The sequence below is a fragment of the Zymoseptoria tritici genome, chromosome 4 (genome assembly GCF_000219625.1).
Source record: "Zymoseptoria tritici IPO323 chromosome 4, whole genome shotgun sequence".
Lineage (NCBI taxonomy): Eukaryota > Fungi > Ascomycota > Dothideomycetes > Mycosphaerellales > Mycosphaerellaceae > Zymoseptoria > Zymoseptoria tritici.
This window is the reverse complement of record NC_018215.1, coordinates 95,878-122,295: the sequence shown is the minus strand read 5'-3', so window position 1 is coordinate 122,295 and position 26,418 is coordinate 95,878. Positions and strand designations below refer to the sequence as shown.

Sequence of the window (26,418 nt, the reverse complement as noted above, 5' to 3'; positions counted from 1 at the left end):
TATAGGTTTTAGTATAAGTATACTAACGTAGAGGTCGCGTTACGGCTATAATAGTTACTCGATACGCGGCCGGAAGTTAACTACTTCGTAGACGAGAGCGCCTTCTATATTAAAACCGCTTCGGAAGCCTAACGCCTATCGACGAGGATACTATTAACGACGGTAATATAGATATCTCGTTTACTAACCCTAAGGACCCCTCGCTCTTACTATTACTTATACTAGACGGTGCATTAGTCTATAAGGCTACTACCTTCCGTAGTAAGCTAGATCGCCTTAGAATCCCTTATAGTCTCGATATCTAGCTAGTAAACTTACTAGACCTTAATCTAATTAAGAACGTCTAGGCTATAATAAAATACCGCCTTAATCGATTCTACGACCTGCCGTCGTCGCTATAGGTGTTGCGCGAGCAAATCTAAGAGGCATAGGATGCTTTAACGGAGTATAATATCGGTCGGATTATAGGCTCGTTTTAGGCGCGGTACGAGAAGGTAATTACTTATAAGGGTCGTTATATAGGCTATTAATGCCGCTAATTCGAACGGGAACGGTTTCGTAATAGTAGTAATAGTAGTTATAGAGTTGTAGGTATTCGAAGTTAAGCTAAATTCTTAGCCGTCTAGTCTTTCCTAAATTTGCTTTATAATTATAGATAAGGTCAAATAACACGTTCTTATTAGCTCGCTTAATCTCGTACAGCCTCGTATTACGGCCCGTGTTAGTAAATGATAGTTCAGGGCCCTTGCACGTGACAGGGGTGGAAGTGGAGTCCGACCGGCTGCACAAGGTGACTGTACCCATGCCCCAAAGCGAGCGGTTCCAGGTTAACACTGGCGGCTCAACATCGGTACTGCTGCGCCAATTCGTGCCCATGTCGACGATCGTGCTTGCCACGTTCTGCCCTCCATCTTTCGGCTCAGACCTTCGCTGCCGCATCGCGCCATTCAATTTCTCCGTCTCTGCATCGGTGGTCGCATCAGTCTCTCCGCTTCGAATTCTGATGTTTACCATATACTGCGCAATGGATGATCCCGCAATCAGACTAATCAGACTATCGCGTCGATTCGAGTGATGGTCAGAAAGCTCTCGCATGACCATCATTTTTGGCAAGGAGTTGGGAAGAGAAAGTTTGCTGGAGACCCTGAGTTGTGCGCTCAAAATGCGGAAGCCGCCAAACGCCGTCGAATGCCGCCCCATGCCAAAAGGCGTATTCTCTTCGAACTTGACACGACCATGACTAAAACTTCTCTTCATCGTCTTTTCATTGACCTGTGAATACTCATAGGGGCAATTGCCACTTCGATCGAACCCACGGGACCTTCTCGAACAGCAACAATGGACACTTCGTGGTTGCTCTGGCGCAGGGGCAACACTTGCAAGGAGGAAGTTGGGTTTCCTGGATGCTGTTAGCGTGAGGCCTTAATTTGATGCCTGATCTCGAGCGCAATAGTCTATGCCGATTTAGGAGAAGCCAAGGGGACAACTTCTAGGAAACCCAACCTCCTCCTTGCAGACGTTAGCCAGGCCGGACTCTCCCAATGCATGTTCAACATGGCAATCTCCGTCGAAATTTCGAGGCGGAATGCGGAAATACTCCCCGGAGTAACTACGGGTCACTCGCCAATATTGATTGTTGCAAATCATGCTGAGGTATGTCCCTCGGTCGGTCCCTGTCGAGCCGTGAAGTTGTCATTGACGCGAAGTATAGCGACCCAATCCGAATGTGTTGGAATCAATGGTGGATGGAGAAATGTGTGGCAATGTGTACTGAGGATCGTGCGGGTACTGCAGTGTTGAGGGTTGGAAAAAGTTGGTCAAATATGGTATGAAATGAGGCACAGCGCTACGGTTGTTTCGCAGCTGGACCATTTGACACCAGGTTCGATGCCTTTCCCATTGTTGTGCGTGTTGTGTAAACAATCCTTCGTATTCAGGACTCAGCTCTGTCGACGAGACACTCACGCCTTGAGCGAAACACCATGCAGCGTGCGTGTAAAGTGTCCAATGTGGCTGTTCTTCGTGACTGCCCATGGAAGCTTTCCATAGCCACCGGGCAGCAGATTTCATAAAATGACAGTGAACATCGCCCACCAACCAATGGTACATCACTCAAGCTTGATTCCTTCAGTGTCGCCCAACCGCTCCATTTTAATCTCCGTTCTGTACCGCCCTCTCCTCCATCGTGTCCTCCGTCAGTGACTCTGCTGAGTCTGCTCCACCATGTCCCATGTCCTAAGCGAAGGGCAGCAGGCATGGGTACCCGCATCCACCGGTATCGCGACCGGTCCTCGAGTCGGTTTCAAGGCAAGAGCAACCATAAGTCGGGTTGTCTGGCGGACCGAAGGTCTCGGTGTGTGCGTATCCAATGAGACCTCCGTTTTGACTATACTATGTTCAGTTAGTGCAGGTCCGGGCAGTCAAGGCTCATGTGTAATGTCTCACAAGATGGCAGCAGTGACAAACATGGCAGTTGGGCTTTGTCTTGGCTTGAGCGAGCGACGGCCCAATAAGGCAGCACAGGGTCGCAATTGCGGCGCCTAAGACGGTGAAGTCGAGTTGCATGATGACAACTGATCGTGACTGAGTTGCTCTGATGGTCGTAGAATCGTGGTCTCTGGGTTTTCTTCTTTGACTGGGAAAAGAGAGAGCGGGAAGGCGAAGGAAAGCGGGCACATTATTACTGCCGTCTTGTTGGTCCTTGCACTGGCGTATGACGAGTCTCGGAAGCACCGGACTCTTCCTTTCGAGCATGATCGATGGGTCTTTTCTTTTTTTAGACAGTCTGCCAGGATGTACCATGGTAATCGAGGCTGTGTTGGTTCGCTTAGTCATTGAATTCTTCCTCCGGCCGGCTGTCTTCGTCTAGTCGTTGTTCTCTGCCTTTGACGACAAGCCGAGTCGTGCGTCGCAGGGGAAAAGGAGAAAATGACGTGGAGGGTCGATATGGAAAGGCCCGGTCTGTCTCGTCTCGCCGCGACCTCGCAACAGCATCCCGCCGATTTGAGAGGCGACTGTCTATCAATCGTCATGTTGGCGAAATATGGCTTTCTGAAGCCGGCATGATACCAGCTTCCTCGATGAAGAGCCGCTAATAAACCATGTTTATCGCTGGTCGACCGAAAAGGTGGACTAAATCACACACGGTTAGCGACGTTCTCGCGGAGCCGGCTTATATTAACCTTGTTCATTGCCTTAGCACCTCGGTAATCTCATACCCTCGTTTACGCTTGCTTAATGTGGTGTGCCGGTATAGCGTGTCGCGTCGTCGCGTCGTCCTTATAGTGTTGTTTATAGTATGTATTCGTAGTAGTGTTTATGTCGCTCTACTATAGATTCGCTCCTTCTACAACGCGACGCTCTACGGCGGAAGTAGATGCTTACTATTATGCTGTTAATCGTCCTCGGTAAACAAGAAGAGCTAGAGCTAGTAGAAGCATAGCGTAGTATAAGGGCACCTCGAATAGCTAGAGACTAGATTAGTTACAAATACCTACACTTCGAGTAGAATATAGACCTTAAGCACGACAATAACGTACGGCTAGAGACTCGGTTTACTAAGGAACAGCTGTTAAGGCTAGCACTATTGCTCCTTAGCTATAAATAACTACGCTTCCGGAGCGACGCTAAGGGCAGGTACTATTACGTAGCAACACTATTGCAAGCTCTGCATCTTATGTACTATCGCTTATCGTATCTAGGGAGGTATTACGGCCTTAGATATAGCCGTTCTTATGCGTAGATATCGCAGGTATTTAATAGCACTATCGAGCTATTATATAAGAAGTTCGGAGCTATAATCTATTAGTAGCTAGCGCTAGATAACCTTAACACACTAGAGCGGTATATAAGGAAGGTTAGCAACGCCGGCTATAGCGGTAGACGTGTTTAGGGGTTCGTAGATAGCACGTTCTTCTACTTCGTAAGGCCTAAGGATTATTAGACATAGCTAGATACCTACAGTAGTTACTATAGGGGCAATAGTAAGAAGCTCTAGTGTATAACAACACCGGATAGTTTAGTCGTTTATGCCTTATTGCCCTTCCTTAGAGCTACGAACGACTAGCAGGTATACTACGACTCTAGGGTACTCGAACGGCTGCGAGGAATCTTCGAAGAACGGCCGGAGGATAAGCGTAAGCTATATCTGTATAGCGACAGCGCTTACTATAGCTGTTATACTATTATCGATCTATTTAGAGCTATTGCCGGTAACTATTATTACCTCTTAGACGCTTAGAGCCGAGCTAACTTCTTCTACTTATAGGCTCGGATTAGTGTTAAGATAGCCTTTAGGGACAACTTTAAGCTCTTTACGTACCCTAATATCGGCTAGTTGTTGCGGAGCTCTTGCTAACCGGTCTCGGCGTACTACTTTATATCGTTATTACTATAGAATAGCGTGTACTACATAAGATATAAAGCCGGCTTTTATAACCCTATCTCGAATATGTTTAAGTGCGCGCCGCCGACGGTAGAGGTATATCTAGAGGGGTTTCGACAGGACGTCTAATAGGAGGCGGTCGAGGGGAAGGCGTATAAGGTAGTCTAAGGGCGTATAAGGCTCGCGGCGGTGCATGTTGTTATATTTAATAGAAGGAAGGAGGTGCGGTTAAGCAGAAGATTCGCACCGCGGCGATAGCGTTATTAATTCGAGCTATTTTTAAGGCGTATGTTTAATAGTATTCTTAGCACTAGATTTACTCGAAGTTGTAAGTCTGTTATTATGTAAAAGCCGCTAAGACCCCTTTTTTGCACTAAAAACAACATAAATTCGAGCCTTACGGCGACGATAGAGTTGCACCTACGAGCAAGTAAATACTAGACGACATATACTACAAAAACAACCCCTCCGGCTGCTCCCGCCGCTTATTTTTAACAACATCTCCTTAATTCTACTACCCTTCCTTTACTACCCTTCCTTTATTACTTCCTATCTACTAACCGCTCTAATACGCTAGTAAGCCTATTAATCTTCTTATCCGTCCGCTCTACCTATCGTTCGAGCCTTATAAGCCTATTAGTATTACTACCGCCGCTACCGCCGTTACGCATCCGAGCCTCCTTACGTTTACGAGCTAGCCGCCGCTCTTCTATCTTCTCTTCGTGCTAGCGTTAAAGAGCCTGCTCTTAACGCTTATACCGAGTATTAAAGGCGTTCGAATCCTTACGTATCTGCTATAGCGCCGCCGCGATAGTCTTACTAGTGCTACTACGAATCCGGTCTGCCGCTAGCTCCGCGCGTTATATGTTACGGCGCTTCGCTTTAGAGGTGCGATTATCTGTCGACGGTAGCTCCTTACTACTACTATCGTTCTTAACAGCGCGAGACGGCCGCTTTATGCTACGAGCCTTAACGGCCTCCTTGCGCTTCTCCTTAGCTGCTAACTCCTTAGTAGTCTTCTTCTTATTAGCATAGTATTCGTTCCTCTTAACTATAATCCGGATCCACTCCTCGTACGCCTAATGTAGCTTAGACTATAGCCGGCCGGTGCCAATAACCTTCTGCTTTACAACCTCCTTATATTGCGGAATCTAGCCTCTTACAATAGTGTTAGTCGAGCTAGCACCCCCTATAACCGTCCGCTGTAGATAGCTCGGCTTAAGGTTAGTCGTCCGGCTAATGTAGGTCGTTACCGTGCTAAAGAAGTAGGGCAACGACTGCTCCTTAATAGCTATGTTGCGGTAGCTTATTAACGCCTTTATAACTACTAGCCGGCGCTCGTCTATAAAGACGGTGCGCTTGTTTTATATCTTCTCTTTACCGGTCTTAGTCTTACCGACCGTCCGCACCCTTACCTTATCCTTATTAACGAACCGGAGCTCTACCTCTTTACGAGCCGACAGGTCTATAGACTCTATTACGTAGTTAGACGATAATCTACTTATTTCCGACAGATTCGCGAACGAGCTGTTAGAGCTTATAACACTACCGGCAACACTACCGGCACTAGCTAGTAATAGACTTAATAGCACCTAAGGGTCTAAGCTAACGGTAATAGGCGGAGCGGTCGGTGTTGCGAGTCTATTAGCTTCCTTCTAACGTAGTAGTACTCGTATGCTATTACTATAGCTACGAGACTACTACTATGCTATAGCTATGTCTATGTCGTCGCGATATTAAGGTAGAAGCTAGTACTAGTTGTTCTGCTCGGTAATAGATTAGTAGGCTCTATATAGGCCTATAGGTGTACTAATAGTAGCTATAGCGGTTATCTGCGGCGGCGACGATAACACCTTACCGCCCTACTACTATACGCCGCTTACGCCGCTGTTTATAAAGTGCTAGATCGTTATAGGGTTAGTGTTGCTAACTATAGTGTTATATATAGAGGTGCGACCGAACGACTACGACCGGATTACGACTCTAACGCGAACGATACGCTAATACGCTAAGCACGACGATACTATGCCACATCTAGCGATGGTCGACTAGTTAGTCCTTCGACTATAGTAGTCTAAGGCGTAACTAACTAACTATAGCGGCATGCTATAAACGGAATAGTATAATTTACCGGCAATAAGGGCCGGTGTTACGGAAGTTTACTAGTATTGCGCTAAACTACATATATTAGGTCCACTAGCAATAAACATAGTCTAATACTAGACTATTCAAACTGCTTAGCTAATGTCCCGCGACGTAGCTATCTTCCTTAGTATAACGGATCTTATTGCCGGTAGTAGTAAGCTAACTAGAATTGCTTTATCGGGCGTCGAGGATCTCGCGCTCGTATAGTCTTTAGTCTCGTCTATAGCATCGATCGTCGCGGTCCCTTCGATACCGATACTTCTATCTCTCGCGGCGACAGAAGTGTCGGCGGACACTAAGCCTTAAATAATATCCTACCGCAAGCTCTTCTTCGACGCTATACCCCGTAAAGATAGTCTTTCTAACATTAACGCGGACCGCGAGAGTCTAGACGAGATCCCGTAGGAGACCCTTCCTACTACCCCGAGTTCGTATCCGGTAGCGACCTTGCGCTCGTCTACGCTGCTAGTTTAGTATTGTATAAACTATTAGTTATCGGAAGCTAGCCTAACACTCTAAACTTTAAAAAGATTAATACATTCTTCCTAAAGGGTACCTCTTTTAGGAGCGGTATCGAATTACTAACTTCTACTCCCTCTTCTATGTTCCTCGCGGCTCCGATGTTAACTACCGACTAACCGGCGAGAGCGTTATTAATGCTAGGAGTAGATATAATGTCCGCCACAGAGGAAGGTATAGCATCCGCTCGGCTAAATCGGCAAGCCTCTGTTCTAAAAAGCCCGTTAAAATGCGTCGGAGACTCGATAGACAGAACAGCGTAGTTAGATCCTAGCACAACTTAGTCTAGACATCTACTCTTAGCTCGCGATCCGGCGATGATACGAGCCTAACATAGTAATGTTTTTTGCGCAGTCCCTAGACCGGATCTATTCTGTGTTACTCTAACACCTAGGCCAAAAGCAAGAAGTAGTGCATAGCCCCTTAGGCATGTTACCGGCCTTTCCGTGCTAGTGCAAGCTCTCTATTAACTACCGAGATGTGCTTAAGCAGTAGGGTAGCTGTCCGCGCTATTCCTATATATAGGATACTATGTAGTTAGTACCTAGGGACATAGACTAGAAGCGTCGATCGTAATTTAAAAGTACGTAAAGGAACGTTAAGGAGGCGCGTTAGTAGTCGGACTATACCGGCGGTAATCTTATCGATCCTAGAAGATAAGATAACGCTCGGCATTTATTAGTTTACGAGTTCGTCGGCTCGTATATACGAGAACGAGCGCTAACTTTCGTAAGCTATAGCGTAGTCTAAGCCGGGTAGATCGATAATCTCTATAGCTCGTATTAACTTAGAATCGTTAGCCTTATACTTAAGGGGCGGACATTAGTTCTTACTTTCGCGCTAGGGGCTTCGCTTTAACTAAGACTACGCTCTACTTAGCCTATCCGGGCGCGCGGGGATCGTACGGACTTATTATAGGATCGGGCTCGAGAAATCTCTAGTTCCTATACGTTAGGATTGCCCGTTTACGATTCTCGGACACTAATTTTATAGTTCGACGCTTACTTACGAGGTTTTCGAAGACTAGTCGCTCGGCATTAGGGATAGATCCGTAGGAAATCGTTCCCTACGTTAGCTACGTAGGCTACGGATAGCCTACGTAGGAAACGAGAGGTTTCCTACGCTAAGGCTTTCGTACACGGACTAATTTTAGCGGGGTTTTAGCTATTTTAGCGAAGAGCTAGCTTACAACCTTCTCTAATACTATTATTACTATATATTACTATATATATTAAAAACTAAAGGAGTTTCTCGCGCTCTTATTAGCTAGCCGTTTTATTACGGCAATAGCGTTTTTAGCTTCTATACGAGTCGTTTGCGCGAGTAAGAGATATACGCCTACGTTCTTAATTATATCTACCTCTAATATACTCTATCTCTTATTTACTAATATACTCTTAGAAGTCGTTAAAGGTACGTTTGTCGAGTATATTATTATATTCGATAGAAGGATATAGCTAGTAAGGGTTTATAATAGTCTTATACTAGTAGTTGCCGCTATAGATATATATACTAGCTATATTAAGCTACTACTAGCTCTACGTTATAAGCTATAGCTAACTATATAGTAAGGCTTAAGGAGGTAGTAGATAGCGCGGTAGATTCGATATTAGCTACGCGAGTAGTAGTTATTATAAGGGCGGCGGCGGTAGTAGTAGTAGTAGTTATTACGGTATTCCTTTATCCTTATCTACCTCCTTATCCTTATTAACTATACCGGCTATAGCTATCTTAACTAGCTTATCGAGAGTCTCGTCGTCGACGTAGTTAAGTTATCGTAGTTATAGCCCTACTTCTACTAGCTCCTTCTCCTTCTCTTTAATAAACTTAAGTTTAGCTATTCGTCGTACCTTCGCTACGAGTAGCTTATTATATCGAATCTTGTACTTCTTACGTTATTATTCGGTAGCCTACTTACTAAGGGGGATTACGTAGTTAAGGGCTTTAGTATTAAAGTAGATAAATATTAGTATCTCGAGCTTATCGACGGAGAGGCGTATACGGTAGTTATCGTAGTTTATTACTAAGAACGCGCGCTCTAAGGGCACTAAATTAGCTAGTATATTATATAAATAAATAGCTAACTCGGCGAGGTCTAGTACGTCGTATACCGCGCGGTCCTAGTAAGTAAATAGATTATCGCGTAGAGTAATAAGGTAGTTATTAGTATTACTAAAGATGCCTTACTACCGCCTAAAGGTAGTATATTATTTACGGAAGGTAGTTAAGTAGTCGGCTAGTACGTAGTCGTCGAAGAAGCGGTCTATCTACTCTTACTCGCGTATAGTAAAGGTATCCTTTAAGATGCTCGGATTAGCAATATCGAGCGACTAAGCAGCCTAGTAAATGTTAGTAGTTTAAATAGTAAGGCGGTCGTTAAATCGCTAAGTAACCTCGTTAGTATAAGGTACGCCGCTCTCTTTAATAGCGGCTATTATATTACGCTAGCGCGGAATAACTTAGCCGATATATATACGGTCGCTCTCGCTTATAAGGTAGAAGCCCTTAATAATTATTAGGAGCGTATAAAGGTCCTTAAGGCGCCGCTAGAAGTTACTATTCTTTAGTAATACTAGCGTACGCTTACCGCCCTTAGCTAACTAACTATTACTATTTTTCTAAATAGTCGCTTCTTATCGAATACTACGTTGCGGAGGGTATTACTACTAGAGGCTAGTAAGTCTACTACTACGAAGTAAGAGCCCTAACGCGTAAGAACTATAATAGTAATAGCTCGAAGAAACGTCTTATTATTAGTAGCGTACTTACGTAGACCGCCTATCGTCTTCTTCGAGCGCTTAAGAAGCGCTATAAGGAAGGTAACTTCCTTAAGTATTATTACGTAAACCGTAATACCCTTACGTAACTTCTAATCCGTTACGAAGTCCTTAATACCGAGCTAAATACTATAGCTATTATAGAGCGCGTAGAAGACGTATTATATTAATAGATTATCGTAAAGGCGTCTATAGACCTTCCTTATAGTCTTATAGGTATCCGATATAAAGCTATTCTATCTCTTAAGGTTATTCTTCGTCTATCTCTTTACCTACGAAACGAGTAGCTTAGTAAGGGTAGTAGCGTCTTAATCCTTACCCTTTATATAGTAATTCTCGAGGAAGAGCGCCTAGCCCTTAGGTATTATAGCGTAGAGGTTATAGTACTATTTACCGCTATTAGAGTAGCTCTTATCTATAGGAAGGTTAATGTATTCGTAGCCGTTAATAATTTTAGAGACGCGTACGAGTATACGATCGAAGTTAATAGGTAGGTATTTATCTATAATCTTATAGCGGTTAGGAAATACCTAGTTATTATCGAATAACCTAATAAAATTAATAAACTATAGATACGCTGTCGCGTCTACTATTAAGAAGGCATAGCTAGAGGCGAATAGAGTATAGCTCTATACTAGATTACGCTACTCCTTAGGTATACGATACTTAAAATAGCTATTAATAGTACTATCGGAGTGTCGTATCGAACATACCACCTGTGAGAAGAAACAGTCGATAGGTTTTCAATCTTGGTTTTTGGTTTCTTTGATCCCTTGCGCAACATCTCTTCCTGTTGCTCCCGACGTGCTACCGAATGCAATCTGAACTTCTCGAAAGGTGCGTCTCTTGAAGTCTGCTCGCGGGCTCCTCGCGCCTTCGCGCCTCCATGTTTCCATTGCGCAGCATACAGACAACTACAGGCTTGTCCTGCGACACCGCCCGCTCGATGACTTGAGCTCAGCTCTCGCGAGAAGTGGCGAAGAGTCTGGGGTCTGCGCGTTACGTACCGTGGTACTTGGATGGCCTGCAGTGGTATCCAAGGAAGTCCCCGGCTACGAGGCTCGCTTGTCGAGTCATGGCAGACACCGCTCGGGCTCCCACTGGCCAAAACGATTGGTCAGCACAACATGCAACATGCTGACCGCCTTTAAATCCCAACGCCGCATTGTTCAAAAGAGCTTCCAATTTCGAGACCAGAAATTCGGTGACCGTATGGCGCGTGGCAGAACTGCAGCATATAAGGACAATGGCGGTCGGACGTCTTCGCCGTCGATTCTGTACGTGCCCGCCTGCATATTCTGTTCCATGTTGGCCTTATCCCTCATCTTGAGCCACGTGCTCTCCGCAGCGATCGCTGCTCGCTTGCCGTACGACGTGCATAAAATCATTGATGCCTTTAGACACCCCCACGATGATCTGATCATACTCTGTGCTCACCGTGGAAGCCGGTGCGTTCAACTTCACTCCTCGCAGCTCACCGACAGGCTGGCTGAATCAGACGTTCAGCTGGAACGGCACAACCGAAAACTCTCGAGATGGCTACTTCCGCGCCACGCAGAATGGAATCGAATGCATCGAGACTGACATCCGCATGAGCGCTGACGGCCACATCGTCATGCTCCACGACGCCGGCCTCGGACGAACGACAGACGTCGGCGAGTACACCGGCCAGACAGCGTACAACCCTTTTACGGGGCAGGGCTATAACCCTCTGCTGCGGAAATCCAATTACTCCGGCTTCGTGGAGAATCTCCATCTCCGGGATGAAGGCGGGAGAGTCCACATCGAGACCGTGCCACTAGTCACCGATCTCGTGCAGAGTATCCACGATACCGGAGCGAACGTCGTCTTACAGCTGGACTTCAAAGAGAAAGACGCCGTGGCGCCGACGTACTATGCGTTGAAATCCATGACCAACGCCGCCGGTGTTCCTGCGAATGAGTGGTGCATTTACAAGACGCAAGCGGTGTGGTGGAAGACGCCGGAGGACTTTGAAGCCGAGGCGTGGGTGCAGGATGCGTTTGCTAACAATATTTCGTTGACTCTGTTGCCCGTGTATCAGCCCGCGGACTCGTGGTCGTGGGACATTGCGGCTTCGGTGAAGGCTTTTCAGCGGACGAATTATTCGATCAGTTCAGAGTTCGAGAAGAAGTCCCAAGGGGGTCCACTGCAGGAAGGCCAGGATGCTGTCTTGGATGGTCGAGCAGAAGGGAATGTGTCTTTCGATACTTTTGGATGCTTGTGAGTTTGACGACGAGGAATCGCGCCGGGATGTTGCTGACATCTGCACCAGTTTTGCGATCGGAGACTTGGTCCAGCCCATCTCTACAGCATTGTAGGCCCCCGAGTGATCAGTCTTTGCCGATTTTTTGAAGCTGACAATGGCTTTCAGCTACGACACAGCGAACTTTAGCCTCCCCGCCGACGAGCGTGTCAACGGTTCCGTGTTTCAATATTCAGAAAACCACGCACCTGTATTGCTGGATATCTTCGCTGGTAACGCCACGTCCGATGGCCGCGATCATCGTAGCGACTTCGACTGGATCCTCCAGCAGGGAAATACGTGGGTGATTGCGGATACAGCAGATCTATGGCATGCGAGACTGCAAGCCGAAGGGAAGAGGAATCTCACTCGGATGCTCGCTGATGGAAAGAGCCTTCCAGAGCCTGGGAGAGGTTGGTATGTGTGACATCCAGTGTGCTGAGCCTCGTGGTCTAGCCGGACGTTGGTTTGGATGGCATTGGCAATCGTGCGCTCTGCTGGCTGACATCCGTGTCATCGTTCTCGAGCCCTCATTTTTGACCCCACGATGCTCAAGATCATGATGCTGTGCACATGAGCGGAGATCGAGCTGGGACTGGGTGTACCGTTAGCCTGCTGTTGTTACCGTATGTTAGGGTGCAATTATTCTGGGACTCCACAGCTTGACCAAGGGCAGCAACTCTTTGTACTGCGATGTGATAAGCAAGCCGATGGTTATGCCACCACCAATCTCTCTTTCGCAATTCTTCTTCAACCTTCCATGCTTGCCTCCTCCGTCCAGCCCGACGGATCAGCTGTGTTCAGAAGAAATCGGGCACGGCATGTTATGTTTTGGCGAAACACGGGCTCGTCATATCCCGGCAGGACAAGATGCTCCTTCGACTCTTTGCCTGGAGTAAACTGCTCTGCCGGACTAGTCACCCTCGCTGTCAATGGAGCCAGGTATTCGACGACTTCCTCACGCCGACCTCTTTGTGCGCTTTGCAATGGCGTTTCACCGCAGGAGTCTCTGATTCGAGGGTTTGCGCCGTGCGCCAGGAGGACTTGACATACGTCCAGTAGACCGCGGTGGGGCGGGGTCGTGCAGCGGGGTACCAAGGAAGAAGACACGTCGCATGTAGTAGTTCTCGAGGCCTTCCTGCCACAGGATGTGATTGATGGGTGGGTTCTAGCTGAGCACAAAGTTGAGGACATCGATGTAGTCTGGGAGGGTCAAGTAGACGGCGTAATGGACCGCTTGACAGTGGAGAATGTCCGCTCCCATGTCGAGGACGCGTTGAATGAATGGGACGGTGCTGTACTGTATGGCAAAGGACAGCGGCGTGATGTCGTATGTGCACTTCGTGTTGGGATATGCCCCGTGGTCGAGGAGCCAGTTGGCGCATTGGTAGTCCTGGCGGCGCAAGGCAAGACTAGAATGTGCCACTGTAAGTATTCGCTTCGAAATTGGAAGATGGTACATACGCCAGGGCGGAAGGAACCTCAGGCTCCAATTGCATGTCTACGTCCCAGCCGGAACGCAAAAACATTTCCAGCATCTTCATGCCATCTTGTAGTTCCATGGCGATACTGACTGCAGTCGTGTCGATGGGAACTGCATGGCGCAGTAGACACTCCACGCTCGCATATCGGAGCTGCCCAAGTGACAGAAAAAGGACGTTGCCAGGTTTCTCGAGGACGGGATGGCTAGCTTGCTCCAGTAGCTCTGTCAGCGTCTCGATTGATCCAGCGAGCGCTGCTTGCTCTATCCGGTCGCGGACTATATGTTCTTGTTCATGGCGGGCCATGGTGGCGGGATCAACCAGACGATGAACGTAGACATGGACGCCGTTGACCGTGCAGTATGTGGAGTCCATAGTAAATGGTGAATGATGAATGCGAGTCGGAGAGTGGTTTCATGCGGCGACTTGCGCAATAAATGGTGTCGAGCAGTCGCATGGCTGTGGTAGCTTCTCTCCCCGACACGTTACCCATGTCGCCTGTGAAACCGCGCTGTAATGACAGCAGTCTTGCGGCACGTTGTGCAACGAATTCGTATCGTAGTCGCATGTTCGCGCTGCATTCGCTCGGAGTAATCCTCGGTCACACGGTCGGCGCTCTGTTTGTCTCTATGCTGCATTCACCAGAGAGGTCTCGGCGCTGCATTGAATGGTGGACGGCGGTTGATGGCTCAACAGCCAATACATAGTAAAGTAGGAGTGTTGTTCACCTCAACTACCAAGACCTTCACTACCACAGCTCCATCATCAGCACTTTCATACCCAACCAATCACGACCCTACAGCCGAAAGATGTCTTACCGACGCAGCCTCTATGAGCGAGTACAGGACCGTGATGACACCACATTGGTGCATCCAAACGGGGTCAGCATCGTTTTCTGGCCACCGAACGGCGACACAAGAATGCTGGCAACCGGGTGCCTGAATGGGTCCACTGCAGTCGGCATGTACTCTCCGTACGCGGCCATTCTGGGACACATCCTTCCTACCCCGTCCTTGCGAGTTCCAACCGGAGATGAAGATCCGGGTACGGACAATCTTTATGCAATGCTCCAGCAGGTCCAAGACTTGTACGAGATGAATCGACCAATGTTTCCAGAAGCTCAAGGTTTCGTTTTGGTGGCGGCACAGCAGGGAGAGGTTGCTCTCGAGCAGCACTTGCGGGCCGCAGAGGCTCTCTTCCGGCGTCTCGGTGTATCCGCCTGGGGCGAGCCGTACGAAGTGGTGCCGTCGGGGGTGAGCCGCGAAACTGGACGGACATCGGTGGTTGTTATGTTCACCTTTGAGGGGTGCTGGCCGAATTTCTATGTCAATGGCGTGCCTTATGAGGCGGCCCGTTCTTTCCTTTATACCCAGCGGTAGATAATCTTGGAAAGTGGACATTGTTTGACCAAAGGGCGACGAACGGTTCACTCTCGACACTGTATGCCTTGGACAGGTCGAGCCTCCTTGCTTGGCGGTATCGACGCTGACATCAGCTGCGAATAGAACAACTCTTCGAGGTTTCCTTTCCAGCGCCGATGCTCGTGCGATCGCCCGATTTCAAACGCATGCATAGTATTCGTCGACGCAAATGTAGTCGTCTCTCGTGCTGAGCTTCAAGCTGTTCGAGCATTGATGCGATAAATCCAATACCAAAAGCATTCAACGCCTGTGGATAGGGTGTCGCGATGTCATCGTGCTCGGTGAGATGACGAGGAGAAGACGATGTCGATAGTACTGGGATACTTGGTCTGTAAGTCGCTCGATGCTGGAGCTGTTGACGAGAATGCGAAAATGAAGTTGGACTTTGGCAAGTCGGCCCTAGTCAAGTCCAAACTTATGTAAGCAGATCTTGCCCTAAAACCTTTCCGGTGTTGTAATTGGACTCAAGCTGAGTAGAAGAAGACCTCTGATTAGCAGGTATATATTGTTATGCAGAGAGAATCTTAAGTATAAGATTCTTACTTTAGCTATCTGTGTGTAGGAATGCCTTAGCACTAGTTACGTGCACTTTACTAATAGTTAGTCTAATAATCTACAACACTCCCCTATTAGTAGCTGCATTATCACGAGCTGTCTGTTATCTAAATATAGCAGGTATTTACCTACTACGTAGCTAATGCTCGGCTTTAGCTTGTTAAAAAACATCTTCTTCCAGCTTTTTTATTCCTCTACTTTATAATCTACACCTCTTATCTATTTAGCTAACTTATTAGCTAATCTATTATCTATCCCTTACAGCTATTAATAATATAATCTATATTACTAGCTATAGCTTCTAGAAGAAGAGCAGCTTTCTCTGTCCCTAGGAAAACCTTCTAGCAAGTTATCGATAAAGCAAGAGCTGTTAGTAGTAGAGATCTCCTATAGATCTATAAAGATAGTTCTGTAGTATATTAGACTATACATTAATTTATTAGAGGAGAGATAAATAGACACTACAACAGAGTAAATATTAGGGCTTAGGGTCCCTTCTCTTTTGTAGCTTGCTTTAATAGGTTTATAGCTAAGCTTAATAAGGATCTCCTTACTACAGACCTTATTAATATAGTAATAGAGGAGCTGTACAACCTAAGGGAGTAGGCCTTCCTAGTAGAAAACTACCCTAGTCTAATAACTCCTAATCCTTAGGGATTTGTGTTATGCTATAACTAGACTCCTCTTAGCTAAATGTTAAGCTCTAATAAGGCAGAGATAAAGCAGTAGTTAGTAGCGCAGCATCCTATGTATGTTCTCCTTAAAATCCCTTCTTCCCTAATAGAAACTAATATTCTCCTAGGCTTTAAGTTAAGATTCTAGGGGAATTAGCTTAGTCTTTTAGTAGTAGTTTTAGGGGGGTAGGCTGCAGGTTCTAGGATATGCTCTAATGCTTTTAGGTTTTTATAGAAAAGTTTTCCTTTAGCTAGGTGTTTTTCTTATAGTTTCTTAGATGCTTTTGTAGAGGTGTGTAGTTGCCTCCTTTCCTTTGTACAAATAAGAATAAAATAAGTGTTCTAAGTATTGTACTTCTTAGTTTTGTAACAAATAAAATAGTGTAATTCTAGGGAGGGAATCCTTCTTAAGTAGGAATGCAGGTATTAAGGCATAAATTTAAGAGCAATTTCCCTCTTCTTATTAAGGGCTAGTTAGTCTAGTAGTATAATTTCTAACTACAAATTAGAAGGTTATAGGTTCAATTCCTGTATTAGCCTCTCTTATGTGTCTATGTTAGCTGCCTAACATAGACACATAAGTATCTTTTTGCTAGATTTATAGATCTATATATTAGAGGATAGTGTTTAGGGATTTTGGTTTTGTTAGATAGTCTGCAAGCTGCATGTCTGTCCTTACAAACTCTACCTTAATACTCCCCTTGTTATGTTGCTCTCTGCAGTAATAGTTCCTAAGAGAGATATGTCTTAATCTTTTAGAGTTAGCATAGTTTTCTATAAGGCTAATAGCTAATTAATTGTCTACTTTAATAAGGATAGTAGAAATGCTTTTAGCCTAGGTAAAGGGCTAGAGCTTATTAATAAGATTCCTTACCTAATTTACTTCTCTTGTTGCCTTAGTAAGAGAGAGGTACTCTGCCTTAGTGCTAGACAGCACTACTTCTTTCTGCAGTTAAGATCTCTAGACAACTAGGCCTCCTGCAATTTTAAAGAGCATTCCTAAGGTAGACCTAAATATGCTAGGATTATTAGCAAAGTTAGAGTCTAAGAATACTTTAATCTAAATTTGCTCCTTAGTTTTCCTATACATAAGGCACTTGTTAATTGTGCCTGCAACATATCTCTAGATATGTTTAGCTACCTAAACATATAAAGGTCCTAGGTTCTAAAGGAACCTTGCATAGTAGTTAACAGCAAAACTAATATCTAGTCTAGTATAGTTTAACAAATGTTGCAGTTCCCTAATAATTTTGTTAAAGAGATTATAGTCCTCCTTTGTTCCCTTATCCTAGAGGGGTTTAAGGAGGGTGTTAAGGGGGTACTTAACACTCTTTGCATTGCTAAGACTATGTCCTTAAAGTTTATCTCTAGAATAGTGTTCCTAAGAGACAGACATAGAGCTATCTTTCCCTTCCTTTAGGTAAAGTCTAAGAAAGACATTAGTATTAACAACCTTAATTATGTACTTCTGCTCTAATCCCTTAATTAGCTTGTTAATCTTATAGTCTAACTGTCTAAAGATCTAGAAGTTATCTATATAAAGGAGAACAAGGATGCCTTTCCCTTAAAAGAGGCAAGCATTACTAATAGTTCTTAATAGACTAAGCTTTTAGAGAGTATCTACAGTATCGTAGTGCTAGAGAGCAGCTGCCTGCTTAAGCCTATATAGTCCTTTCTTAATATGTATAATGTACTTGTAGGCATCTTTCTTAAAGAGATAAGCTTCCTCTAGTAGCTTAATAAAGATCTGCTTATCTAGGTTTAGATTTAGGAATGCAGTCTTAATATTAACTTATCTCCTCTTCTAGCTAAAGTTAACTAAGAGTAACAGAAGTATTCTCCCTGTTGCAGCTCTTAGGGTAGGAGCAAAGGTATTAATATAGTTAAGTCCCTTCCTTTGTATAAATCCCCTAGCTGTCTATCTAGCCTTATACTTCTCTATAGTTCTATCTAGGAGCACCTTAATCTTAAAGACCTATTTCCCTATAAGAGGGACTCTCCCCTTAGGGAGGGTGCTAATAAGTTTCTATTTAAGGCATCCTATAGACTTAAGTAACTTAGCTTCCTTAATAATAGCTTTCTCCTATTCCTTATAGTTAGATCTAGAGAGAGCTTCCTTAACTGTCTTAGGATTAGACAAATTAGGATTTGTTACTTTAAGTCCTATCTTCTAGATCTTGCTATAGTCTTTTCTTATAACTGATCTTTTACTTCTTAAGAGTCTAAATATGCCTAAGCTTTTAGGACTTGCTTTATTACCTAATTTCTTAGGTCTCTTAGGGCTTCTCCCTGCTTTCCTCTTTCCTATAATATAAATATCTAGGAAGGGAGTTATAGCATAATCTTAGAGGTCTTCCCTTTTAGGGCAATCCTCTATTAATGCTTAATGTTATAGCTGTGTTAATAAGGTATTAGCCTGCTCCTAGAATCCCTTAGGACTTCCTTAGAATCCCTTAGGACTTCCTATTTCCTTAGAAATATGCTCCCCCTAAGCTAGCTAGGAGGCTTCTTTATGCTTAGTAGCCTTTAGCTAATTAGGCTTAGATTGCTTATATTAGTTATCCTAGGACTATATATCCTAACCTAATATTTGCTCCCCCTAAGATGTTAAAAGGGAGGCTTAGTTTCTCTCTCTCTGTATAGTATTAAATATGTTCTCTACTTCTTAAAGATAAGAAGTAGTAAGAGGTTAGGCATCTTGCCTTTAGGCATCCTAGCCCTAATCTTAATCCTTAGTATAGATAGTATAGACTTCCTGTTCTGTAGTAATAGGTTGTATTAGTTGCAGGAAACTCTCCCCCTAGAAGTCTAGGGCAGCAGGTATTATGCTATATACCTTATCCTTATTATGTGTTATATAAGGAGAGGTTACAATCTTATGCTAAAACCTAGCAAGGGTAGATAGTTTAAACTTCTAAACTATATAGTTAGTTAAAGTGTTCTCCTAGAATCCTAGATTCTAGTATTTCTCTACTCTAGGATAGAACTTCTATAAATTAGGTCTCCCCTAATTATGCAGATATGCTCTGCATCTAAATCTCCTAACCTTTGTTAGATTAATATATAGAGTTCTAGTATTAAGATCTTAATTAAATTCCTAAAGAGGAATCTTATTAGTTAACAGGCATACTAGCCTATTAGTAAGGAAGATTGCATATGCAACTGCAAAACTCTAGAGAGGGAGAGGTAGGCTAGAGTTAATTATTATTGCTCTTGCCTTGTTAAAGATAACCTTATTAGATAATTCTGCAATTCTATTCTGCTTAGGAGTATAGGGAGCTAAGAAATCCTATCTTAGTCCCTTATTCTCTGCAAATGTAATTAGATTATTGTTGTTAAACTCTCCTCCTCTATCTAAGAACTAGATCTTAACTATCTTTTTGTATTAGTTAAATGTCTTAGTAGTCTATTTCTTAATAATTTGTGCAGCTTGTAATTTAAGCTTGTAGAAGATAGCCTATCTCCTTCTTAACTTTGCATTAGTAATTATAAGGATGTACTTATATCTAAAGATGTCTAGTAGAAAGATTAGTCCTATAATGTTAATATAGACCTTATCTAATAAGGATTAAGGTATTAGTCTTAGAGTTCTTAACACTACTCTCTATAACCTTGCAAGCTTGCATAGCTTACAGTGCTTAAGTGTAGATATATTAATCTGCTTAAGTCCTTAGACTTAAGCCTTTATTGCACTAAGAATCTTGTTCCCTACATAGCCTAGTCTCTAGTGCTATCTTGTTATATTAGCCTTAAGCATAGCAAAGGCTAGACAGGACATGTTCCTATTAGTTGTAGAAGTAACTTTAGTACTCCCCTTAGGGAGAGAGACAGTTGCATTCTAGAGGATTAGAACATTATAAGTAGACTAAACCTTGCCTATCTTCTTGTTATTCCTTAGAATGCATAAAGATAGCCTGTCTAGGTAGACCTTGCACTTTAGCTAAAGAGTCTCTGCTAAGATAAGGTTGTAATTAGAGTTAGGAGAGTATAACACATCTTGCAAGGTAATGTTTGACTTATTCCCCTTATACTTTATTATAATCCTTACACTTCCTAAGTATATAACTGTGCTTTGTCTAATAGCTTAAGAGAACCTAATTAGGGTTTCTAGGGGTTTAAGGTCTAAGAACTAGGACTTGTTGTTAAAGAAGTAGTATAATATACTAGAATCCTAGACAATAGTGTTACTCCTTTGTATTCTAGCGGCAGCAATTACTGCTCCTGCAAATAAGCTATCTAAATTAGAGCCTAAGCCTGCATTAGAAGAGGAGATAGGCTTAATTGCTATAGCACCCTTTCCTCCTTTCTTGTTATATCTCTTGCTCTTGTCTTAGGACTTCTTCTTGTCCTTGTTAGATCCTCCTTTTCCTCTATATACCTAGGACTTTAGGGCCTTATTAGGGTGCTTCTTAAAGCAATCTGCATTTGTGTAGATATAATAGGTACACTTAGTATACTAATTATTATCTACTGCAGCACCCCTAAATCCTCCTGCTGTCCTCTATATCTGTAGAGGAGGTTCCTTAATTAATAAGGTAATTAGCTCTTTAAGAGTTGTGTTCTTAATATAATAGGATTATCTCTAGCTTCTTAGGTATTCTAGATAATAGAGGCCCTAGATAAAGAACAGCCTAATCTGCTTATTACTAAAGGTAAGCTTTAAGACTAGAATGTTCTTAGACCTGGAGTATTGTTCTGTTATAGAGATGTACTTATAATACTACTTCTAGAAGTCCTTACAGTACTTCTAAGTGTTTGTTCCTTAGATCTTAATGTTACTAATTCTAAGAATCCTTAGGCTGTTATAAATGTTTATAGTTATAACAGGCTTGTAGGTAGCTGCAATAGTATTATATAGTTCCTTAGCTGTCTTCTCTGTATCCCTAAAGTTAGGCCTTAGAGATTAGTTAATCCTTTTGCTAATAATCCCGTATGCAATTAGGTTATACTTATGCTAGACTTAGAGAGGAGTTAGTCTTAGTCTACTAGTTAGAATAGGTTCTGTTACTAGAGTGTCCCCTCCTTCTTTTTAGGAAGGAGTTAGAGCCTAGGAGGATAAAGCAGTATTCTCCTTAGTTAGTAGAGAGGAATATCTAACTTTAATTCCTAGCTTTAGTTAGGTAGGGCACTAGGGAATATTATAAAAGACATAGCCTAACACCTCCTTGTCTATAAGGGCTGCTTTAAGCATCCTTAACTAGTCTAAGAAGTTACTTCCCTTTCTTAGGACTTCGTTCTCCTTCGCAGTCTTAAACTTATTAGCCTGCATTGCGGCTGTTGTTATAACTAGCTCTTTCTCGGCTCGCTAGTCAACTGTCTAAACAGTATATAGTAAGGTTCTAGTAGCTACGCTTAGAACAGACAATTCTTCCTTAAGTGTGCAGTAGTTACGCCGGGCTTATAACCTGTTATAATTAGACTTAAGCTAAGTAGAAGAAGACCTCTAATTAGCAGGTATATATTGTTATATAGAGAGAATCTTAAGTGTAAGATTCTCACTTTAGCTATCTGTATGTGGGAATGCCTTGGCACTAGTCACGTGCACTTCACTGATGGTCAGTCTGATGATCCACAACATCCGGAACAACGACGTCCGGCCAAAAATGTAACCCCTCCCCTCGCGTAAACTTCAAGCCACACAACCATCCTTTGTTCGCCGCAGACGTACTTCCTTCGGAAAGGACGGCACAATCCTTCGTGTGTCGCAACCCTAGAGAGGATGTCAGGTAAAGTAGTATTGGATAAGTATCCAGCCCTCGCCTTCCCCACACTCTTCCCTCCCTCCTTTGTTCGAACCTGGCGACGCTTTCTACGATTGACAACGAGAATCGAGGCAGACCCTCCCGTCTCCACAAAGTCGAGCGACCAACCTCCCCACAAACCCCAGATCTACAGGTCCTCGACCTCACCTCGCCACCCCACACCCTCATCATGGGCTCCGCAACCTGGGCTGTCCCCTGCGGCGTCCTCGGCGCCATCGTCGTCATCGGCACCCTCTTCTTCTTCTGGTGGTTTCCCCGCACTTTCAAAAGAGGTGTCAAAGTCGACAATGAACGGTTAGAAGTGTTGGAAGGTGATGATCGGGAGGCCAGGCGACGGGAAAATCGAGAGACGATTGAGAGGTTCAAGCGGGCGAGGGCGCTGGAGAGGGGGGAGGTGGTGGAGTTGAACGAGCAGCAGGTGCCGCCGCCGGCGTATTTGGCGCCGCCGGAGTATAAGTGAGCGTGGAGGAGGTCAGATGATTGATGAGTTATGGATGTTGTTGTTTGGCGTTCTTGGGCGTGGTGGGACGACAAGAGTGGGCAGTCTGGACAACAGCACGCCAACGATGGGCACCTGAGCGGTGTTGAGAGCTGAGGAGCAGGCAGGAGATGTTCGAGACATCAGGCGGAGCTTTGAAGGACTGCGATCAGGGCGAACCTGAGGGATGGGAATTGCAGCGGAATGCTCCAGCAGCCCGTGGAAAAGGCTATACACCTACACCAGACATTGACACTCAGCAAAACGACGAAGGATGCGTGCTATGGTGTTCGGTTGAGATTATCGCTGAATGAATGTACAGTTTCCTGCATTGCCAACAGAGCCAGCTTGTTGCATTACGATTCGTCGCTTCTTGGTCAACGCTGATGAACGTCGATATATGACTGACTGGCTCGAGGTCAGATCTCATCCATTGAATCAATCTCTAGGCGTGGACTTCGATGGCGGCTATGCCGGAGATGGAGGGAATGAAGAAACTTCAGGGCTTGATGACTGCTCAGTCTTCGACACCAATGCCATGCTCTCCCGCCGAAGGTCGCTGCTCAGAGTCGCATATTCAAATACTCCGATAGCCATGAGAGCATTCGTGTATGCTTCGTTATCGCCACATACAATCCGTCTTGATGCCTTTCGGAGGACGTCTTCTTATCCCGCTTAACGGCAAAGCTTGTCTGCGGTCCGGCTGAGTCGGGGACCTCACGCCGTTGATTTCGAGTTTCCTTCAGGGCATATTTGCACTTTTGGGGGATAAGGGCGTGTTGGAGGAGGGGAGGTCTAGGCATGATCACCGATATGTTGGCCTGATTGTGCCTGATAATATTGGGGGCCAGAATGTTCTCTGGACGGGCCGAAGACGGCGACCGGGAGCGGAGCCTCTGCCGAACGACCCGGCAGCCCTAACTCTAAGCGGGCATCCACGTCAGAAAGTCTGTTGTTCGCGTGGGCAACGACTTCTTGCGTGTTCCCTTGTGTCATGTCTGAGTGTCACCAGAGAGAACGACAGAACATCTCAACCCACGACATCTCCCACGTGAGTACCAGAACACGTGCTGCACTAAACCGCGACTCATCTGGCACTTCACTTGCTTCCCGCGCCGCGCGAGCACTACCGAGTGCGCCTCTGCCAAAGTGGTCGAAGACTCTCTCGCGAATCCTCTGCACCACCACCCTCACTCCACCAACGACGACGATTTTCGACCTCTCATGCAGCAACGACACAGCGACATCCCTCGCTACCTCATGCAGCCTTCATCACCGCCATAGCTGACCGGCCACCATGGTCAAACCGGACATCAAACGCAACTACTACGCCGACCTCGATTTGCCCACCAACTCCTCCGTCGAGGATGTGCGCAAAGCTTATCGGAAGCTCGCCCTGCAATACCACCCCGACCGCAACGCAGGCAACGAGGCGGAATGTGTCCCACGATTTCAGGCGATTCAGGCGGCGAACGAGGTTCTAAGTGACCCAACAACGAAAGCGAAATATGACGCCGATAGACGGAAGGCTGGACTCTACCCGGGCACGACCTACAAACCGAATGTGCCCACGCCGGGCAACCCATACGCTGCCACATCCGCATACCCACCTCCACCGAGAAGAACGCAACCCGGCACATATCAGCGCCCGAATCCCACGACTGCTGCGGGCTCCGCCCCTTCCGGCGCCGACCGCTTCACCAACTTTCCACGACCAAATGTCCCGCCGCGAAGGGAGGCACCTCCAGCAGACCGCACAAGTCAATTTCGAGCATGGCAGCACATGAACAGTGGGACGGACAACCGCAGGTATGCCTCGCAGCCAACACCTCCGACTGCGAAGACGGCAAACAAGCCTCCAACGCCGGCCAGACCTGGTGCGCCGCGGCAGGACACGAAATTGCCCACCGAAGAGCAGATAAGAGCTGGGATGCGCCATGGCAATGCGACGGGTGCTGCCGGTGATTCTCCGAGTGACGGCCAGTCTGCATGGCAGTCATTTCAGAATTCTCAGCAGTCGAGAGCCAGAGCTAAGAGGCCGGTTCCGCCTACACCGAGAAGACCTACGGGATTTGACCCGAATGCACCAGGTTCGGACGAGCGTCCGGCTCCACATTCAAATCATTACACCCGCCACCGATCGGAAGATTTCACTGCGGACGGCTTCCCACCTCCTCCACCAGGTCCGCCGCCGGCATCAGGCCCGCAATCGCCCACATCACCCTACGCACAGCGAACGCCATACGCCGACCCGCTTCGACATTTCAAGCAGCGAGCGCAAGATGAAGACGCTCCTTATGCAGAAGGTAATCGAACAAGCAGTCCTTATTCAACATTCAGCGGCGAGAAGACACAGGTTTCGAGTGAGAATCTGCGACGTTCTGCGAGTACCAGAGATGCCACCAAGCTTGGTCCTCAAAGTCCTTCCAGCTCGACGCGCGCGCGCAGCTCCAGTCCGCCTCGCAAGACAGCTCAAACCAATGGAAGTGCCAAAAAGGGTGCGAGCTTCATTCCCGGCATGTATAGCGACTCGAGTAGTGCCTCTTCTGCGAGTGGAGATCCGCCACAATCCTCATTCCGACCTCAAACCGCACCATCAGCAGCGCCAGGCAACCGACCGATCAAGAAACCGAAGTCACGAAGTCGAAAGTTCGATTCCGCATCCCACTCTCCTTCACCAAATCCCACCGACAGGACCGCATTTGGAGCTCAGTCTGATACTGAGTATCCCAATATGCAACAGCGCAAGAATAGCGCCAACATGTACGCTCCCACTTTTCCTTCTACTCGTTCTTCTTCACCATCCAGCACGAATACATGGGCTGCACGCAGTTTTGGACGTCGCAAAGCCATACCCAAATGGGCGATTCCAAGTTCAATCCTGCCGCAAAAAAGAATGGCGCCTTTGCGGAAAGATTCTGCTTTGTCTGAAGATCTGTGCAAAACAATGCGCAACGATACAGCATGGCAGAAGGCTTCTATTGTCGAACGTGATGCTTTTGCTCGTTTCCGTCTGCAAATGCATCACTTGTTCAAGGACAATGACAGTGTCTCTCAAATCAGCATGTCCGACTTCATCATGCTTGTTCGGGAGGTAGTGCAGGGCGGCACCACCGGTTTGGATTCATGCGACAGCATTATTCGCGACATCATTGCACAGAATCTTGTATCAGATTACCAAAACTCTGCTGACCAGCGCTTCACATCAAACAGCTTCAACATTCCTCTCAACCACGATACATTTGCACCCACGAAAGGGAAGAGTCGGAGCGAGGAGAATATCAACACGAGTTTCTCGCCGGGAGGATGGAGTGGCACGTTCACGGGAGCCGCTGGAGCCGAGTACTTTGCACCGCCAAAGCCAACACGTCGGGACTCGCCCAGTCTACGAAACGGGTCAAAGCGAGGTACTCGCACGCCGACGAATGAGTCCGCGAACTCCTTCTCCACAAGCATGCCGCCACCTCCACAACCAGAATGGGCGCGCCCAGCAGCCAACGGTGCACCGCCTGTACCGGCTGACACGACACGACCCGATGCGACAGCACCGTCACCGAGCAATGTCACATTCAGCAAGGAGGAGTGGGAGAAGACATTTCAGGATGGATCATGGACATGGCCGCCTCCGCCTCCGAATCCCCCGGCGGACAGCAAATTCGCTTCGAGGAAGACGCCGAGCAGGAAGACTAGCCGACTACAGACGAAGAGCTCGAACAAGTCGAATGCCAGTACTGCGAATGCTGAACCAGCTGCTGGGACCAAAGACAGCCCATTCGTGGTGGATGACGAAGCGTCCGCAGAGCCAGACGCGATGGACATCGACACACCACCTGCAGCCATCCCCGTCCCAGACACGCAGCCCACGCCCACCTCAACAAAAGAAGCTCGCGTCTACTCCGTTCCACTCTCCACCTGGCGGCAAGAACAAGGTATCCGCTTCGGCTCTCCCACCTCCAAGA

At 46.1% G+C, this 26,418-nt stretch overlaps 2 protein-coding genes across 2 annotated transcripts; both read left to right on the top strand.

Annotated features, from left to right (window-relative positions):
- Window positions 1-11,130: 11,130 nt before the first annotated feature.
- MYCGRDRAFT_40275 (uncharacterized protein) lies at window positions 11,131-12,515 on the top strand (the record flags this gene model as incomplete). The annotated part of the gene is made up of 4 exons (XM_003853550.1): window positions 11,131-11,273; window positions 11,332-12,040; window positions 12,072-12,160; window positions 12,218-12,515. 4 exons carry the CDS (start codon window positions 11,131-11,133, stop codon window positions 12,513-12,515), a joined length of 1,239 nt encoding a protein of 412 aa, XP_003853598.1.
- An 11,241-nt stretch (window positions 12,516-23,756) lies between these two features.
- MYCGRDRAFT_39846 (uncharacterized protein) lies at window positions 23,757-23,972 on the top strand (the record flags this gene model as incomplete). Its single annotated transcript, XM_003853551.1, has 1 exon — window positions 23,757-23,972. A coding segment is annotated over one exon (216 nt), but the record flags the coding sequence as incomplete, so codon positions are not given.
- Window positions 23,973-26,418: the final 2,446 nt, after the last annotated feature.